Source organism: Oncorhynchus gorbuscha, linkage group LG18 (assembly GCF_021184085.1).
Source record: "Oncorhynchus gorbuscha isolate QuinsamMale2020 ecotype Even-year linkage group LG18, OgorEven_v1.0, whole genome shotgun sequence".
Lineage (NCBI taxonomy): Eukaryota > Metazoa > Chordata > Actinopteri > Salmoniformes > Salmonidae > Oncorhynchus > Oncorhynchus gorbuscha.
This window is the reverse complement of record NC_060190.1, coordinates 74,123,859-74,143,688: the sequence shown is the minus strand read 5'-3', so window position 1 is coordinate 74,143,688 and position 19,830 is coordinate 74,123,859. Positions and strand designations below refer to the sequence as shown.

The 19,830-nt window shown below is 50.6% G+C and overlaps 1 protein-coding gene across 2 annotated transcripts in view; it reads right to left on the bottom strand.

The window, feature by feature from the left end:
- Positions 1 to 748: 748 nt before the first annotated feature.
- Positions 749 to 19,830, bottom strand: part of myg1 (myg1 exonuclease) — a 43,701-nt gene continuing 24,619 nt past the window's right edge. For both annotated transcript variants that reach the window (XM_046311648.1, XM_046311647.1), the window contains exons 6-7: positions 19,232 to 19,413; positions 749 to 1,137 (exon numbers count right to left, since the gene is read on the bottom strand). In XM_046311648.1, coding sequence (XP_046167604.1) covers positions 942 to 1,137; positions 19,232 to 19,413 — 378 coding nt within the window. In that variant the 3' untranslated portion in view covers positions 749 to 941. The remainder of the gene's footprint in view (positions 1,138 to 19,231; positions 19,414 to 19,830) is intronic.

The window sequence follows — 19,830 nt, the reverse complement described above, 5'->3', positions numbered from 1 at the left end:
AGCAGTACGTGACTCTCTATGGTCCCAGTGTTAATACCAGCAGTACGTGACTCTCTATGGTCCCAGTGTTAATACCAGCAGTACGTGACTCTCTATGGTCCCAGTGTTAATACCAGCAGTATGGAGGGTGAAAGGAAAGGATCGATAGACTACCATTGTGTCATGATGACCAGTCCAGAAAAGGACATTGTTTTATGGGTCGTTTACACCTGGTTCTTTCTCACTGGCTTCTCCTGGATCTCTTTCTCCCAGTACCTGCTTGGCTGACATTGGTTGGCTTCTCCTGGATCTCTTTCTCCCAGTACCTGCTTGGCTGACATTGGTTGGCTTCTCCTGGATCTCTTTCTCCCAGTACCTTCTTGGCTGACATTGGTTGGCTTCTCCTGGATCTCTTTCTGCCAGTACCTTCTTGGCTGACATTGGTTGGCTTCTCCTGGATCTCTTTCTGCCAGTACCTTCTTGGCTGACATTGGTTGGCTTCTCCTGGATCTCTTTCTGCCAGTACCTTCTTGGCTGACATTGGTTGGCTTCTCTTGGATCTCTCCCAGTGGATCTCTTTCTCCCAGTACCTTCTTGGCTGACATTGGTTGGCTTCTCCTGGATCTCTTTCTCCCAGTACCTTCTTGGCTGACATTGGTTGGCTTCTCTTGGATCTCTTTCTCCCAGTACCTGCTTGGCTGACATTCATGAGATACAAATCACAAATTCCTAATCCCAACTCCTCAAACACCACAAGATATCCATTTGGTCAAAATCAAATTTAGTATTTTTTTATAGCAAAACAAGTACAACACACATACAGTACAATTCATTTAACCGAACAGTGACCTGATTGAGAGTGTGTGTGTGTGTGGTAGAACTACGTTCACACTACTAAACGGGAGGTAAACCAAGCGATACTGAGCTTTCCCTGGTTAATCATCCTCCGGGACTGGCTAAAATCAGGTGCAGTTGATGTGTCTGGATGGGGACTTGGCTGTAGCCTGCAGGGTCCTGCGGGCCATCTCCAAGGCCCCTTCCTTGGTCTTGTTCCCACCGATGAAACCTCCGGCGTGGACGAAGACACAGTCGGGGATCCTACTGAGCTCTGACAGGGCATCGTCACGTACCCCACGCCACTCCTCCAACAGAGACAACCTGGGACAGACACGCGGAGGGACATTGTCAATACAGGCAGGTTGGACACAGAGGGATATGCTTGAGCACACAGAGTACCTGAACACAGTCCAAGTCGCCCCCTAACGGCTAAGGCTGACTCCAGAAAAGCACTTTTTTTTCAAGACTACGTGGCCCTCCAGGCTCGGGGCAGGAAGGGGACACAGAGGAGAGCAGAGGTAGCATGGAGTCAGAGTGGGTTGTACAGTGTTCACGTTGCCAATAACTGCAGGAGTTGGCAAGACAGCACAAGACAGATCTGGGACCAGGCTAAGACAGAGGGATACTGTGAGGACACTGAGGTCAGGCAGGATGGACACACAGAGAGCGACTGCCCGGGAAAGGGAAACACAGTAACACAAGCCAAGGGTTCTGTCTGTTTTTCAAGTGAACTCCAGGCCCTGTCATAGGCTGTGGCTGGCGAGGGTCAGGCCCTGTCATAGGCTGTGGCTGGCGAGGGTCAGGCCCTGTCATAGGCTGTGGCTGGCGAGGGTCAGGCCCTGTCATAGGCTGTGGCTGGCGAGGGTCAGGCCCTGTCATAGGCTGTGGCTGGCGAGGGTCAGGCCCTGTCATAGGCTGTGGCTGGCGAGGGTCAGGCCCTGTCATAGGCTGTGGCTGGCGAGGGTCAGGCCCTGTCATAGGCTGTGGCTGGCGAGGGTCAGGCCCTGTCATAGGCTGTGGCTGGCGAGGGTCAGGCCCTGTCATAGGCTGTGGCTGGCGAGGGTCAGGCCCTATCATAGGCTGTGGCTGACGAGGGTCAGGCCCTGTCATAGGCTGTGGCTGGCGAGGGTCAGGCCCTGTCATAGACTGTTGCTGGCGAGGGTCAGGCCCTGTCAGGCTGTGGCTGGCGAGGGTCAGGCCCTGTCATAGGCTGTGGCTGGCGAGGGTCAGGCCCTGTCATAGGCTGTGGCTGGCGAGACACAGAATGTGTGCATGCGGTGAGAAACACAGAAGGAAACTCAAGACTGGCAGCCTATGTAACAGTCACAGCCAGTCCAAACATAGTATGTAGAATACAACACAAATGCATTGCTTCATTCTAGGTTCTGTACTAATATGAACTCTAACATCTAATCTCCATTCTGTAACAGTACTCAGCTCTATGAACTAAAACCTAATCTCCATTCTGTAACAGTACTCAGCTCTATGAACTAAAACCTAATCTCCATCCTGTAACAGTACTCAGCTCTAACATCTAATCCCCATTCTGTAACAGTACACAGCTCTAACATCTAATCCCCATTCTGTAACAGTACTCAGCTCTAACATCTAATCCCCATTCTGTAACAGTACTCAGCTCTAACATCTAATCCCCATTCTGTAACAGTACACAGCTCTAACATCTAATCCCCATTCTGTAACAGTACACAGCTCTAACATCTAATCTCCATTATGTAACAGTACACAGCTCTAACATCTAATCCCCATTCTGTAACAGTACACAGCTCTAACATCTAATCCCCATTCTGTAACAGTACACAGCTCTAACATCTAATCCCCATTCTGTAACAGTACACAGCTCTAACATCTAATCCCCATTCTGTAACAGTACACAGCTCTAACATCTAATCCCCATTCTGTAACAGTACTCAGCTGTTGAACAGTGGATTAAAAATAATCAAATCTTAACTGACCTGCCTAAAATTAGGAGTTGGTTATTTGAATCGGCTGTCTAGTGCTATGGCAAAATGTGCCCCGGGACTGAGTTTGGGAATCCCTGATCTAGTCTGTATGTGTGTGTGTGTCTGTGTGTGTGTATACACACACACACATACACACACGCATATATATAACATTAGGGGTAGCTGTCAGGCCAGTGTCATGCATTACTACCTTCAGTAGCAGTAGTTCACATTATTAAGAAAAATATATAGCCGAGGATATTCTCTGGAAACCTCTTGAGAATCTGTTGAGGTGTGAAAAGGGACTAATAAGGAGGAAGAGGACAGATGGAAATTGGGTGGAAGGGAATGTGACACGGTGCTCTCTCAGTCAATATCCAATCTCATATAGGGAGGAAAGACGGGCTGGACAAGCAGAAACAAGGCAAGTGTGAATGGGGCGGCAGGGTAGCCTAGTGGTTAGAGTGGAGGGGCGGCAGGGTAGCCTAGTGGTTAGAGTGGAGAGGCGGCAGGGTAGCCTAGTGGTTAGAGTGGCGGGGCGGCAGGGTAGCCTAGTGGTTAGAGTGTAGAGGTGGCAGGGTAGGTGGTTAGCCTAGTGGTTAGAGTGTAGAGGTGGCAGGGTAGCCTAGTGGTTAGAGTGTAGAGGCGGCAGGGTAGCCTAGTGGTTAGAGTGTAGAGGCGGCAGGGTAGCCTAGTGGTTAGAGTGGCGGGGCGGCAGGGTAGCCTAGTGGTTAGAGTGTAGAGGCGGCAGGGTAGCCTAGTGGTTAGAGTGTAGAGGCGGCAGGGTAGCCTAGTGGTTAGAGTGGAGGGGCGGCAGGGTAGCCTAGTGGTTAGAGTGGAGGGGGTAGCCTAGTGCAGGGTAGCCTAGTGGTTAGAGTGTAGAGGCGGCAGGGTAGCCTAGCCCTAGTGGTTAGAGTGTAGAGGCGGCAGGGTAGCCTAGTGGTTAGAGTGGAGGGGCGGCAGGGTAGCCTAGTGGTTAGAGTGTAGAGGCGGCAGGGTAGCCTAGTGGTTAGAGTGTAGAGGCGGCAGGGTAGCCTAGTGGTTAGAGAGGAGGGGCGGCAGGGTAGCCTAGTGGTTAGAGAGGAGGGGCGGCAGGGTAGCCTAGTGGTTAGAGTGTAGAGGCGGCAGGGTAGCCTAGTGGTTAGAGTGTAGAGGCGGCAGGGTAGCCTAGTGGTTAGAGTGGAGGGGCGGCAGGGTAGCCTAGTGGTTAGAGTGGAGGGGCGGCAGGGTAGCCTAGTGGTTAGAGTGGAGGGGCGGCAGGGTAGCCTAGTGGTTAGAGTGGAGGGCGGCAGGGTAGCCTTAGTGGTTAGAGTGGAGGGGAGGGGCGGCAGGGTAGCCTAGTGGTTAGAGTGGAGGGGCGGCAGGGTAGCCTAGTGGTTAGAGTGGAGGGGCGGCAGGGTAGCCTAGTGGTTAGAGTGGAGGGGCGGCAGGGTAGCCTAGTGGTTAGAGTGGAGAGGTGGCAGGGTAGCCTAGTGGTTAGAGTGGAGGGGCGGCAGGGTAGCCTAGTGGTTAGAGTGTAGAGGTGGCAGGGTAGCCTAGTGGTTAGAGTGGAGGGGCGGCAGGGTAGCCTAGTGGTTAGAGTGTAGAGGCGGCAGGGTAGCCTAGTGGTTAGAGTGGAGAGGCGGCAGGGTAGCCTAGTGGTTAGAGTGGAGGGGCGGCAGGGTAGCCTAGTGGTTAGAGTGGAGGGGCGGCAGGGTAGCCTAGTGGTTAGAGTGTAGAGGCGGCAGGGTAGCCTAGTGGTTAGAGGGTGGAGGCGGCAGGGTAGCCTAGTGGTTAGAGTGTAGAGGCGGCAGGGTAGCCTAGTGGTTAGAGTGTAGAGGCGGCAGGGTAGCCTAGTGGTTAGAGTGGAGGGGCGGCAGGGTAGCCTAGTGGTTAGAGTGGAGGGGCGGCAGGGTAGCCTAGTGGTTAGAGTGGTGGTTAGGGGTAGAGGCGGCAGGGTAGCCTAGTGGTTAGAGTGGAGGGGCGGCAGGGTTAGCCTAGTGGTTAGAGTGGAGGGCGGCAGGGTAGCCTAGTGGTTAGAGTGGAGGGGCGGCAGGGTAGCCTAGTGGTTAGAGTGGAGGGGCGGCAGGGTAGCCTAGTGGTTAGAGTGGAGGGGCGGCAGGGTAGCCTAGTGGTTAGAGTGGAGAGGCGGCAGGGTAGCCTAGTGGTTAGAGTGGAGGGGCGGCAGGGTAGCCTAGTGGTTAGAGTGGAGGGGCGGCAGGGTAGCCTAGTGGTTAGAGTGGAGGGGCGGAAGGGTAGCCTAGTGGTTAGAGTGGAGGGGCGGCGGGGTAGCCTAGTGGTTAGAGTGTAGAGGTGGCAGGGTAGCCTAGTGGTTAGAGTGGAGGGGCGGCAGGGTAGCCTAGTGGTTAGAGTGGAGGGGCGGCAGGGTAGCCTAGTGGTTAGAGTGGAGGGGCGGCAGGGTAGCCTAGTGGTTAGAGTGTAGAGGTGGCAGGGTAGCCTAGTGGTTAGAGTGGAGGGGCGGCAGGTTAGCCTAGTGGTTAGAGTGTAGAGGTGGCAGGGTAGCCTAGTGGTTAGAGTGGAGGGGCGGCAGGGTAGCCTAGTGGTTAGAGTGGAGGGGCGGCAGGGTAGCCTAGTGGTTAGAGTGTAGAGGTGGCAGGGTAGCCTAGTGGTTAGAGTGGAGGGGCGGCAGGGTAGCCTAGTGGTTAGAGTGGAGGGGCGGCAGGTTAGCCTAGTGGTTAGAGTGTAGGGGGGTAAGGTTAGCCTAGTGGTTAGAGTGGAGGGGCGGCAGGGTAGCCTAGTGGTTAGAGTGGAGGGGCGGCAGGGTAGCCTAGTGGTTAGAGTGTAGAGGTGGCAGGGTAGCCTAGTGGTTAGAGTGGAGGGGCGGCAGGTTAGCCTAGTGGTTAGAGTGTAGGGGCGGCAGGTTAGCCTAGTGGTTAGAGTGGAGGATGGAGGTCGCTAAGGATGAAGAAGGATTTGAATTCATTCAGGAAAAATGGTAACTAGGGCACCTGCTTGATTTCATGAATTTTGACACCATTTTACTTCTGAATAATAATAATTCACAAAGATAATCTAGTCGGCTTTGAGCAGCGAATCCTTATAACCTTGAATAATTCCACGGAATAACTGGGTCGTATTCTCAGGACAGACACAGCAAAGGAAAAGTAGACTGGAACAATAATAATAAGTAGGAGGAGGGGCAATTGGCACCCAAACGTTTCTGAATGAAAGAGCGAGACTGATTCTGAAGACCCATTAACAAATCAGCTGCACAAATATTAGTCTGCCAAATGGATCAAAGCAGCAGATCCCCTGGATACTGGATACCACCTGTTTTTTGCTCATTTTCTAAAATCAACCATCATGAATTTGTCCCAAATGGCACCCTATTCCGTGCACTACTTTTGACCAGGAAAGGGGGGGATACCTAGTCAGTTGTACAACAGAATGCCTTCAACTGAAATGTGTCTAAGGCATTTAACCCCTCTGAATCAGAGAGGTGCGAGGTGGGGGGCATGTAACCCCTCTGAATCAGAGAGGTGCGAGGGGGGGGCATGTAACCCCTCTGAATCAGAGAGGTGCGAGGGGGGCATGTAACCCCTCTGAGTCAGAGGTGCGAGGGGGGCATGTAACCCCTCTGAATCAGAGAGGTGCGAGGGGGGGGCTGCCTTAAAAATCGACATCCACGTCTTCGGCGACCGGGGAAACAGTGGGTTTAACGGCTCAGGGGGCAGAACGACAGATTTTTTTACCTTGTCAGCTCGTGGACTCGATCCGGCAACCTTTCTAGTTACTAGTCCAACGCTCTAACCACTAGGCTACCTGCTGGTTACTAGTCCAACGCTCTAACCACTAGGCTACCTGCTGGTTACTAGTCCAACGCTCTAACCACTAGGCTACCTGCTGGTTACTAGTCCAACGCTCTAACCACTAGGCTACCTGCTGGTTACTAGTCCAACGCTCTACCCACTAGGCTACCTGCTGGTTACTAGTCCAACGCTCTAACCACTAGGCTACCTGCTGGTTACTAGTCCAACGCTCTAACCACTGGGCTACCTGCCTCTAACCACTAGGCTACCTGCCTCTTAACCACTAGGCTACCTGCCTCTTAACCACTAGGCTACCTGCCTCTAACCACTAGGCTACCTGCCTCTAACCACTAGGCTACCTGCCTCTAACCACTAGGCTACCTGCCTCTAACCACTAGGCTACCTGCTGGTTACTAGTCCAACGCTCTAACCACTAGGCTACCCATTGGGCTCTGGTGAAAGGGAGTGCCCTGTAGAGAGAATAAGGTTGGGAAGAAAGCTCTTATTTCTAGCAACCATCATGCACTTCTTCATCTTATTCTGTTGCAATTTTAGACAAGTGGCGTTTAAACATGACAGACGAGGTGTTATATTGAAATATGTCACTGGTTGAGTTCGTGAGTCAACGACACCCTCCGTCTGCACTAGATAGGCTATGGACTATTACCAACAGACTGCATTTACATAACGCTTTATCACATACAGTAGATGCTCAAAGCGCTTTACATAATAGGGGGAGAAACTCACCGCATCTACCCTCAATGTGTAGCACCCACTTGGGTGATGCCATGGCAGCCATTTTGTGCCAGAACACTTACCACACAGCAGCTATCAGGTGGAGAGGTGAGGAGCGATATACATATACACCAATTGGGAATCGGAGGAGGGGTGGGGGTAAATTGGTGGCCATGATGGAATTTAGCCAGAACACTGAGGTTACTACCCCTACTCTTATGGCAGGCTCCATGGGAATTTTTATCACCATAGAGAGTCAGGACATCGGTTTAACGTGTCATCTGAAAGACAGCACCCAGGGCAGGGCAATGTCCCCATCACTGTCCCTTTACACACACTGTGTAAAGTGGTGAAAGAGAACCAGTGAGATATCAAACAAACTAAACCCAGTCCTCTCTGGATAACTGACAATACTGTTGTTTTTATAGTATCTCTACAGAAAGAGCACAGGTGAATCATCATTAATTGTATAGGTAAAAATGTAAAATAGCCAAATCAAATTGTATGACATTATAGGACATAGCATAGAAATGACTTGAAATTCATAAATTGCATTTCACACTTCAGAATGTCAACTAAAAATACTGAAAATAAATTCCTTGATTGCTGATTAAACAAAAATGTACCCCAATCCTGCAAAATGACTACTTCATCTTCCCTCTCTCTCCAACATGCACGAGAACGGAAGAACCAGCTCTGCTCACATTTCCTGGTGTGATGAGCGGTGATAAAAATAGTCTATTCTACGCAGGTGGTGTTTACGTACTCGAGACACAGGTGATAACAACACTCTTCCTGTTATCCTGCAGGAGCGGAACCGGCAGCAGCTACTTGCTGGGAGAATCATGCTTCCCTCAAGCGCTGCCATCTGGATCCACAGGCTGCGTTTCAATCCACCAACATGTTCCCGACCCTCATGCCTCCTCCCTCAGACACAGCCATCTGGGGAGGCACGGTGTCAGCGGGCCAGGGTTCATGCTCTTATTCCAAATCTTTCAGCATTTACTCTAGCCTGTCGAAAGTGTCATATGGGTGGGGGTTGCAGTTTTGCGATTTTTCTATTGGTTCCAATTCGCCAGGCAAAAACGCAGCCACGCCCAGGTAAACAAAATATATAAATAATTTGAAATAGTATTTAAATACAGGTCTGGTTGTTAGGCATTGTCAGCACCTACACCTGCGCATAACATTGAACTAAATGGGAAGCTTAGCAGCATCTCATACAATCTCCTATTCTTCCCACTGTCAGATGTCGGCTCATCCTGGTGGAAAACCAATTCTAATGAGATTCCTCACGGGAGTGGAGAGAGAGAGGAGATGGGTGAGAAAAAGAGAGAGGGAGGAGATGGGTGAGAGAAAGAGATGGGTGAGAGAAAGAGAGAGGAGGAGATGGGTGAGAGAAAGAGAGGAGGAGATGGGTGAGAGAAAGAGAGAGGGAGGAGATGGGTGAGAGAAAGAGAGGGACAGTCACCCCCCACGATGAACGGTCACCCCCCCGATGAACAGTCACCCCCCACGATGAACAGTCACCCCCCACGATGAACAGTCACCCCCAAGATGAACAGTCACCCCCCACGATGAACAGTCACCCACCCCACGATGAACAGTCACCCCCCCCCCACGATGAACAGTCACCCCCCACGATGTACAGTCACCCCCCACGATGAACAGTCACCCCCCCACGATGAACAGTCACCCCCCACGATGAACAGTCACCCCCCACGATGAACGGTCACCCCCCACGATGAACGGTCACCCCCCACGATGAACGGTCACCCCCCCCCACGATGAACGGTCACCCCCCACGATGAACGGTCACCCCCCACGATGAACGGTCACCCCCCCACGATGAACGGTCACCCCCACGATGAACGGTCACCCCCCACGATGAACAGTCACCCCCCACGATGAACAGTCACCCCCCACGATGAACAGTCACCCCCACGATGAACAGTCACCCCCACGATGAACAGTCACCCCCACGATGAACAGTCACCCCCACGATGAACAGTCACCCCCCAAGATGAACAGTCACCCCCAAGATGAACAGTCACCCCCCCAGTCACCCCCACGATGAACAGTCACCCCCCACGATGAACAGTCACCCCCCAAGATGAACAGTCACCCCCCAAGATGAACAGTCACCCCCCCAAGATGAACAGTCACCCCCATGATGAACAGTCACCCCCATGATGAACAGTCACCCCCCATGACGAACGGTCACAACATACCAGTGAAATAACTAACTATGACCCAACTGCAAGAAGTAGAGATCAGACAAGAGGTGAGAACTTCTACATAATTTCATCCATTACCAATATCATTTTGACTTCTACATAATTTAATCCATTACCATTATCATTTTGACAACCTAATTGAACCCATTACCATTATCATTTTGCCTTCTGCATAATTGAATCCATTACCATTATCATTTTCCTTCTACATAATTGAATCCATTACCATTATCGTTTTACCTTCTGCATAATTGAATCCATTACCGTTATCCTTTTGACTTCTACATCATTTCAGCCATTACCATTATCCTTTTGACTTCTACATAATTTCATCATTGCCATTATCCTTTTGACTTCTACATAATTTCATCATTGCCATTATCCTTTTGACTTCTACATAATTTCATCATTGCCATTATCATTTTGACTTCTGCATAATTTAATCCTGCATAATTTAATCCATTACCATTATCATTTTGACTTCTACATAATTGAATCCATTACCATTATCCCTTTTCCTTCTACATAATTGAATCCATTACCATTGTCATTTTGCCTTCTACATAATTTCATCCATTGCCATTATCCTTTTGACTTCTACATAATTTCAGCCATTACCATTATCATTTTGGCTTCTGCATAATTTCATCCATTACATTATCCTTTAAATTTCTACATAATTTCATCCATTACCATTATCCTTTTAATTTCTACATAATTTCATCCATTACCATTATCCTTTAAATTTCTACATAATTTCATCCATTACCATTATCATTACGCTTTTGACTTCTACATAATTTCAGCCATTACCATTATCATTTTGGCTTCTGCATAATTTCATCCATTACCATTATCCTTTAAATTTCTACATAATTTCATCCATTACCATTATCCTTTTAATTTCTACATAATTTCATCCATTACCATTATCATTTTGCCTTTTACATACTTGAATCCATTATCATTATCCTTTTGACCTGCGGGAGAAGCAGTCCACTACAGAATGGCATTGTAAATTACTTACTAAAATAATCCCCTGAAAATAATTACTTATATAATAACTGATAACTGATAACTGACTTAATAACTGATTGGAAAGTGTGATTTCTGCTAGAGGGGAGAACACCAGATGTGTGCACAGTTTATAAATGTACACGTTGTGTGTGTGTGTGTGTGTGTGTGTGTGTGTGTGTGTGTGTGTGTGTGTGTGTGTGTGTGTGTGTGTGTGTGTGTGTGTGTGTGTGTGTGTGTGTGTGTGTGTGTGTGTGTGTGTGTGTGTGTGTGTGTGTGTGTGTGTGTGTGTGTGTGTGTACTCCAATTACACCTTTCAAACCAGAACTATGATAATTAACTAAAGCAAACTGCATAAAATAACTAAACATTCAGCACTCTGTATGAGAATATATTTGCATATTAAAACATAGGTTGATATTTTCCTCATGGGTTATCAACAACATGAGATGATATTTGTTCCATCTCTTTGTTTTACCAATGACCCCAGCCAATCAGCAGAGGGCTCTTTAACCTAGTGACCCCAGCCAATCAGCAGAGGGCTGTTATACCTAGTGACCCCAGCCAATCAACAGAGGGCAGTTTTACCTAGTGACCCCAGCCAATCAGCAGAGGGCTCTTTCACCTAGTGACCCCAGCCAATCAGCAGAGGGCTCTTTAAACTAGTGACCCCAACCAATCAGCAGAGGGCTCTTTAACCTAGTGACCCCAGCCAATCAGCAGAGGGCTCTTTAACCTAGTGACCCCAGCCAATCAGCAGAGGGCTGTTTTACCTCGTGACACCCAGTCAACCAGCAGAGGGCTCTTTAACCTAGTGACCCCCGCCAATCAGCAGAGGGCTCTTTAACCTAGTGACCCCAGCCAATCAGCAGGGGAGAGAGAGTCTGTCCGTCTGTATTTTCTGTCTGTGTGAATCACAAACGTGATGGTCTGACATTAAATGACACCTAGGAGAGTATACCAGTCCACCCATTATGACACCATTCTTGAATAGGGACCCCCCTTCTATTCATTGTATTAAAATGGCAGCAGATGCCAAGAAAGTGTCGGCAAAAAATAACTACCATTCAAAATTCCATCATCGTCAGAACCTTAGCTACAAGCTACAAAACCCAGGAAACTGTTCCTCCCCCTAGCTACAAGCTACAAAACTCAGGAAGCTGTTCCTCCCCCTAGCTACAAGCTACAAAACCCAGGAAACTGTTCCTCCCCCTAGCTACAAGCTACAAAACCCAGGAAACTGTTCCTCCCCGTAGCTACAAGCTACAAAACTCAGGAAGCTGTTCCTACCCGTAGCTACAAGCTACAAAACTCAGGAAGCTGTTCCTACCCGTAGCTACAAGCTACAAAACTCAGGAAGCTGGTCCTACCCGTAGCTACAAAACTCAGGAAGCTGTTCCTCCCCCTAGCTACAAGCTACAAAACTCAGGAAGCTGTTCCTACCCGTAGCTACAAGCTACAAAACTCAGGAAGCTGTTCCTACCCGTAGCTACAAAACCCAGGAAGCTGTTCCTCCCCCTAGCTACAAAACTCTGGAACCAATTTGTAAGTCGCTCTGGATAAGAGCGTCTGCTAAATGACTTAAATGTAAATGTAAATGTAAGCTGTTCCTCCCCCTAGCTACAAACCTACAACTCAGGAAGCTGTTCCTGCCCCTAGCTACAAACTGACAACTCAGGAAGCTGTTCCTCCCCCTAGCTACAAACCTACAACTAAGGAAGCTGTTCCTCCCCCGAGCTACAAACCGACAACTCAGGAAGCTGTTCCTACCCGTAGCTACAAACCGACAACTCAGGAAGCTGTTCCTCCCACTAGCTACAACCCGACAACTCGGGAAGCTGTTCCTCCCCCTAGCTACAAACCGACAACTCGGGAAGCTGTTCCTCCCCCTAGCTGCAAACCTACAACCCGGGAAGCTGTTCCTCCCCCTAGCTACAAACCGACAACTCGGGAAGCTGTTCCTCCCCCTAGCTACAAACCTACAACCCGGAAGCTGTTCCTCCCCGTAGCTACAAACCTACAACCCAGGAAGCTGTTCCTCCCCATAGCTACAAACCGACAACTCAGGAAGCTGTTCCTCCCCGTAGCTACAACTCAGGAAGCTGTTCCTCCCCGTACCTACAACTCAGGAAGCTGTTCCTCCCCGTAGCTACAACTCAGGAAGCTGTTCCTCCCCGTAGCTACAACTCAGGAAGCTGTTCCTCCCGTAGCTACAACTCAGGAACCTCCCAGTAGCTACAACTCAGGAAGCTGTTCCTCCCCATAGCTACAACTCAGGAAGCTGTTCCTCCCCGTAGCTACAAACCGACAACTCAGGAAGCTGTTCCTCCCCCTAGCTACAAACCGACAACTCAGGAAGCTGTTCCTCCCCGTAGCTACAACTCCGGAAGCTGTTCCTCCCAGTAGCTACAACTCAGGAAGCTGTTCCTCCCCATAGCTACAACTCAGGAAGCTGTTCCTCCCCATAGCTACAACTCAGGTAGCTGTTCCTCCCCGTAGCTACAAACCTACAACTCAGGAAGCTGTTCCTCCCCCTAGCTACAAACCTACAACTCAGGAAGCTGTTCCTCCCCGTAGCTACAAGTCAGGAAGCTGTTCCTCCCGTAGCTACAAACCTACAACTCAGGAAGCTGTTCCTCCCCCTACCTACAAACCTATAACTCAGGAAGCTGTTCCTCCCCCTAGCTACAAACCTACAACTCAGGAAGCTGTTCCTCCCCGTAGCTACAAACCTACAACTCAGGAAGCTGTTCCTCCCCCTAGCTACAAACCTACAACTAAGGAAGCTGTTCCTCCCCTGAGCTACAAACCGACAACTCAGGAAGCTGTTCCTACCCGTAGCTACAAACCGACAACTCAGGAAGCTGTTCCTCCCACTAGCTACAACCCGACAACTCGGGAAGCTGTTCCTCCCCCTAGCTACAAACCGACAACTCGGGAAGCTGTTCCTCCCCCTAGCTGCAAACCTACAACCCGGGAAGCTGTTCCTCCCCCTAGCTACAAACCGACAACTCGGGAAGCTGTTCCTCCCACTAGCTACAACTCAGGAAGCTGTTCCTCCCCGTAGCTACAACTCAGGAAGCTGTTCCTCCACGTAGCTACAAACCGACAACTCAGGAAGCTGTTCCTCCCCGTAGCTACAACTCAGGAAGCTGTTCCTCCCCGTAGCTACAACTCAGGAAGCTGTTCCTCCACGTAGCTACAACTCAGGAAGCTGTTCCTCCCCGTAGCTACAACTCAGGAAGCTGTTCCTCCCCGTAGCTACAACTCAGGAAGCTGTTCCTCCCAGTAGCTACAACTCAGGAAGCTGTTCCTCCCCATAGCTACAACTCAGGAAGCTGTTCCTCCCCGTAGCTACAAACCGACAACTCAGGAAGCTGTTCCTCCCCCTAGCTACAAACCGACAACTCAGGAAGCTGTTCCTCCCCGTAGCTACAACTCCGGAAGCTGTTCCTCCCCGTAGCTACAACTCAGGAAGCTGTTCCTCCCCGTAGCTACAACTCAGGAAGCTGTTCCTCCCCATAGCTACAACTCAGGTAGCTGTTCCTCCCCATAGCTACAACCCTACAACTCAGGAAGCTGTTCCTCCCCCTAGCTACAAACCTACAACTCAGGAAGCTGTTCCTCCCCGTAGCTACAACTCAGGAAGCTGTTCCTCCCCGTAGCTACAAACCTACAACTCAGGAAGCTGTTCCTCCCCCTACCTACAAACCTATAACTCAGGAAGCTGTTCCTCCCCCTAGCTACAAACCTACAACTCAGGAAGCTGTTCCTCCCCGTAGCTACAAACCTACAACTCAGGAAGCTGTTCCTCCCCCTAGCTACAAACCGACAACTCAGGAAGCTGTTCCTCCCCGTAGCTACAAACCGACAACTCAGGAAGCTGTTCCTCCCCGTAAATACAAACCTACAACTCAGGAAGCTGTTCCTCCCCGTAGCTACAAACCTACAACCCAGGAAGCTGTTCCTCCCCGTAGCTACAACGCAGGAAGCTGTTCCTCCCCATAGCTACAACTCAGGTAGCTGTTCCTCCCCGTAGCTACAAACCTACAACTCAGGAAGCTGTTCCTCCCCCTAGCTACAAACCTACAACTCAGGAAGCTGTTCCTCCCTGTAGCTACAACTCAGGAAGCTGTTCCTCCCCCTACCTACAAACCTATAACTCAGGAAGCTGTTCCTCCCCGTAGCTACAACTCAGGAAGCTGTTCCTCCCCCTAGCTACAAACCTACAACTCAGGAAGCTGTTCCTCCCTGTAGCTACAAACCTACAACTCAGGAAGCTGTTCCTCCCCGTAGCTACAAACCAGGAAGCTGTTCCTCCCCCTAGCTACAAACCTACAACTCAGGAAGCTGTTCCTCCCCGTAGCTACAACTCAGGAAGCTGTTCCTCCCCGTAGCTACAAACCTACAACTCAGGAAGCTGTTCCTCCCCCTAGCTACAAACCGACAACTCAGGAATCTGTTCCTCCCCGTAGCTACAAACCTACAACTCAGGAAGCTGTTCCTCCCCGTAGCTACAAACCTACAACTCAGGAAGCTGTTCCTCCCCCTAGCTACAAACCGACAACTCAGGAATCTGTTCCTCCCCGTAGCTACAAACCTACAACTCAGGAAGCTGTTCCTCCCCGTAGCTACAAACCTACAACCCAGGAAGCTGTTCCTCCCCCTAGCTTCAAACCTACAACCCAGGAAGCTGTTCCTCCCCGTAGCTACAACTCAGGAAGCTGTTCCTCCCCGTAGCTACAACTCAGGAAGCTGTTCCTCCCCGTAGCTACAACTCAGGAAGCTGTTCCTCCCCCTAGCTACAACTCAGGAAGCTGTTCCTCCCCGTAGCTACAACTCAGGAAGCTGTTCCTCCCCGTAGCTACAACTCAGGAAGCTGTTCCTCCCCGTAGCTACAACCCAGGAAGCTGTTCCTCCCCGTAGCTACAAACCTACAACTCAGGAAGCTGTTCCTCCCCCTAGCTACAAACCTACAACTCAGGAAGCTGTTCCTCCCCGTAGCGACAAACCTACAACTCAGGAAGCTGTTCCTCCCCCTAGCTACAAACCTACAACTCAGGAAGCTGTTCCTCCCCGTAGCTACAACTCAGGAAGCTGTTCCTCCCCGTAGCTACAAACCGACAACTCAGGAAGCTGTTCCTCCCCGTAGCTACAACTCAGGAAGCTGTTCCTCCCCGTAGCTCCAACTCAGGAAGCTGTTCCTCCCCGTAGCTCCAACTCGGGAAGCTGTTCCTCCCCGTAGCTCCAACTCAGGAAGCTGTTCCTCCCCGTAGCTCCAACTCAGGAAGCTGTTCCTCCCCGTAGCTACAACTCAGGAAGCTGTTCCTCCCCGTAGCTACAACTCAGGAAGCTGTTCCTCCCCGTAGCTACAACTCAGGAAGCTGTTCCTCCCCCTAGCTACAACTCAGGAAGCTGTTCCTCCCCGCAGCTACAACTCAGGAAGCTGTTCCTCCCCGTAGCTACAACTCAGGAAGCTGTTCCTCCCCGTAGCTACAACTCAGGAAGCTGTTCCTCCCCGTAGCTACAACTCAGGTAGCTGTTCCTCCCCATAGCTACAACCCTACAACTCAGGAAGCTGTTCCTCCCCCTAGCTACAAACCTACAACTCAGGAAGCTGTTCCTCCCCGTAGCTACAACTCAGGAAGCTGTTCCTCCCCGTAGCTACAAACCTACAACTCAGGAAGCTGTTCCTCCCCCTACCTACAAACCTATAACTCAGGAAGCTGTTCCTCCCCCTAGCTACAAACCTACAACTCAGGAAGCTGTTCCTCCCCGTAGCTACAAACCTACAACTCAGGAAGCTGTTCCTCCCCCTAGCTACAAACCGACAACTCAGGAAGCTGTTCCTCCCCGTAGCTACAAACCGACAACTCAGGAAGCTGTTCCTCCCCGTAAATACAAACCTACAACTCAGGAAGCTGTTCCTCCCCGTAGCTACAAACCTACAACCCAGGAAGCTGTTCCTCCCCGTAGCTACAACGCAGGAAGCTGTTCCTCCCCATAGCTACAACTCAGGTAGCTGTTCCTCCCCGTAGCTACAAACCTACAACTCAGGAAGCTGTTCCTCCCCCTAGCTACAAACCTACAACTCAGGAAGCTGTTCCTCCCTGTAGCTACAACTCAGGAAGCTGTTCCTCCCCCTACCTACAAACCTATAACTCAGGAAGCTGTTCCTCCCCGTAGCTACAACTCAGGAAGCTGTTCCTCCCCCTAGCTACAAACCTACAACTCAGGAAGCTGTTCCTCCCCGTAGCTACAAACCTACAACTCAGGAAGCTGTTCCTCCCCGTAGCTACAAACCAGGAAGCTGTTCCTCCCCCTAGCTACAAACCTACAACTCAGGAAGCTGTTCCTCCCCGTAGCTACAACTCAGGAAGCTGTTCCTCCCCGTAGCTACAAACCTACAACTCAGGAAGCTGTTCCTCCCCCTAGCTACAAACCGACAACTCAGGAATCTGTTCCTCCCCGTAGCTACAAACCTACAACTCAGGAAGCTGTTCCTCCCCGTAGCTACAAACCTACAACTCAGGAAGCTGTTCCTCCCCCTAGCTACAAACCGACAACTCAGGAATCTGTTCCTCCCCGTAGCTACAAACCTACAACTCAGGAAGCTGTTCCTCCCCGTAGCTACAAACCTACAACCCAGGAAGCTGTTCCTCCCCCTAGCTTCAAACCTACAACCCAGGAAGCTGTTCCTCCCCGTAGCTACAACTCAGGAAGCTGTTCCTCCCCGTAGCTACAACTCAGGAAGCTGTTCCTCCCCGTAGCTACAACTCAGGAAGCTGTTCCTCCCCCTAGCTACAACTCAGGAAGCTGTTCCTCCCCGTAGCTACAACTCAGGAAGCTGTTCCTCCCCGTAGCTACAACTCAGGAAGCTGTTCCTCCCCGTAGCTACAACCCAGGAAGCTGTTCCTCCCCGTAGCTACAAACCTACAACTCAGGAAGCTGTTCCTCCCCCTAGCTACAAACCTACAACTCAGGAAGCTGTTCCTCCCCGTAGCGACAAACCTACAACTCAGGAAGCTGTTCCTCCCCCTAGCTACAAACCTACAACTCAGGAAGCTGTTCCTCCCCGTAGCTACAACTCAGGAAGCTGTTCCTCCCCGTAGCTACAAACCGACAACTCAGGAAGCTGTTCCTCCCCGTAGCTACAACTCAGGAAGCTGTTCCTCCCCGTAGCTCCAACTCAGGAAGCTGTTCCTCCCCGTAGCTCCAACTCGGGAAGCTGTTCCTCCCCGTAGCTCCAACTCGGGAAGCTGTTCCTCCCCGTAGCTCCAACTCAGGAAGCTGTTCCTCCCCGTAGCTCCAACTCAGGAAGCTGTTCCTCCCCGTAGCTACAACTCAGGAAGCTGTTCCTCCCCGTAGCTACAACTCAGGAAGCTGTTCCTCCCCGTAGCTACAACTCAGGAAGCTGTTCCTCCCCCTAGCTACAACTCAGGAAGCTGTTCCTCCCCGCAGCTACAACTCAGGAAGCTGTTCCTCCCCGTAGCTACAACTCAGGAAGCTGTTCCTCCCCGTAGCTACAACTCAGGAAGCTGTTCCTCCCCGTCGCTACAACCCAGGAAGCTGTTCCTCCCCGTAGCTACAAACCTACAACTCAGGAAGCTGTTCCTCCCCGTAGCTACAACTCAGGAAGCTGTTTCCTCCCCGTAGCTACAACTCAGGAAGCTGTTTCCTCCCCGTAGCTACAACTCAGGAAGCTGTTCCTCCCCGTAGCTAGATGTAGAGTAGACTATTAAAGGTGCACACTATGTAGGGAGCCATTTGACTTTTCTTTTTTACCTTTATTTAACCAGGCAAGTCAGTTAAGAATAAATTCTTATTTACAATGACGGCCTAGGAACAGTGGGTTAACTGCCTGTTCAGGGGCAGAACGACAGATTTGTACCTTGTCAGCTCGGGGGTTTGAACTTGCAACCTTCCGGTTACTAGTCCAACACTAACCACTAGGCTACCCTGCCGCCAAATGTATTGGTAGGTGTGTAGTCGGACAGGAAAACACTGGACCCTCCCACTAGTTCACTACACCTATAGTCAACTCTAAAGCACGGTCTTAGAAAAAATACGTTTCTATCTTGAACATAAGGGTTCTTCAGACATCCCCATAGGAGAACCCCTTTTGGGTTCCACATAGAACTCTTTCCATACCAGAAGGCTCTAAATCGAACTAAAAAGGGTTCTCCTACAAGGACAGTCTAAGTAGTGTACTAAAGTAGTGTACACTACCTGCTATCGTAGGCGATCTGGGTAGTGTACACTACCTGCTATCGTAGGCGATCTGGGTAGTGTACACTACCTGCTATCGTAGGCGATCTGGGTAGTGTACACTACCTGCTATCGTAGGCGATCTGGGTAGTGTACACTACCTGCTATAGAAGGCGATCTGGGTAGTGTACACTACCTGCTATAGTAGGCGATCTGGGTAGTGTACACTACCTGCTATAGAAGGCGATCTGGGTAGTGTACACTACCTGCTATAGAAGGCGATCTGGGTAGTGTACACTACCTGCTATCGTACGCGATCTGGGTAGTGTACACTACCTGCTATCGTAGGCGATCTGGTTAGTGTACACTACCTGCTATCGTAGGCGATCTGGGTAGTGTACACTACCTGCTATCGTAGGCGATCTGGGTAGTGTACACTACCTGCTATCGTAGGCGATCTGGGTAGTGTACACTACCTGCTATCGAAGGCGATCTGGGTAGTGTACACTACCTGTTATTGAAGGTGTGCAGACCGGCTGGGACACACTGGACTCTCCACTGTCCGTTCTGGTCAGGGTAGAGGACAAACTTAATGGAGGTGTCCACGCTCAGCTCCTTCTCCAGGGAAAACAGGTGCTCCTTCCAGGGACAACCACCCTGAGAAAACACCACTATCTCGCCACTGGGGTCAACCTGGGGACGGACACAAACCAATCACATTTACTCAGGAATTCACTGGTCACAAAGCGCTTTGCAAACTTAAGACACGGGATTGATACCTATTGTGACGCACACACTGCATCAATACCTACAATTTCATAACGTCTCACGCTAACACTTTGCATCACTATGTGTATTGTTACTACACTTAAACCTACGCGCTCGTTTACGCCGTAACCGCGCATTTACACCGTAACCGCGCGCGCGCATTTACACCGTAACCGCGCGCACGCATTTACACCGTAACCGCATTTACGCGCATTTACACCGCGCGCGCGCATTTACACCGTAACCGCGCGCGCATTTACACCGTAACCGCGCGCGCGCATTTACACCGTAACCGCGCGCGCGCGCATTTACACCGTAACCGCGCGCATTTACACCGTAACC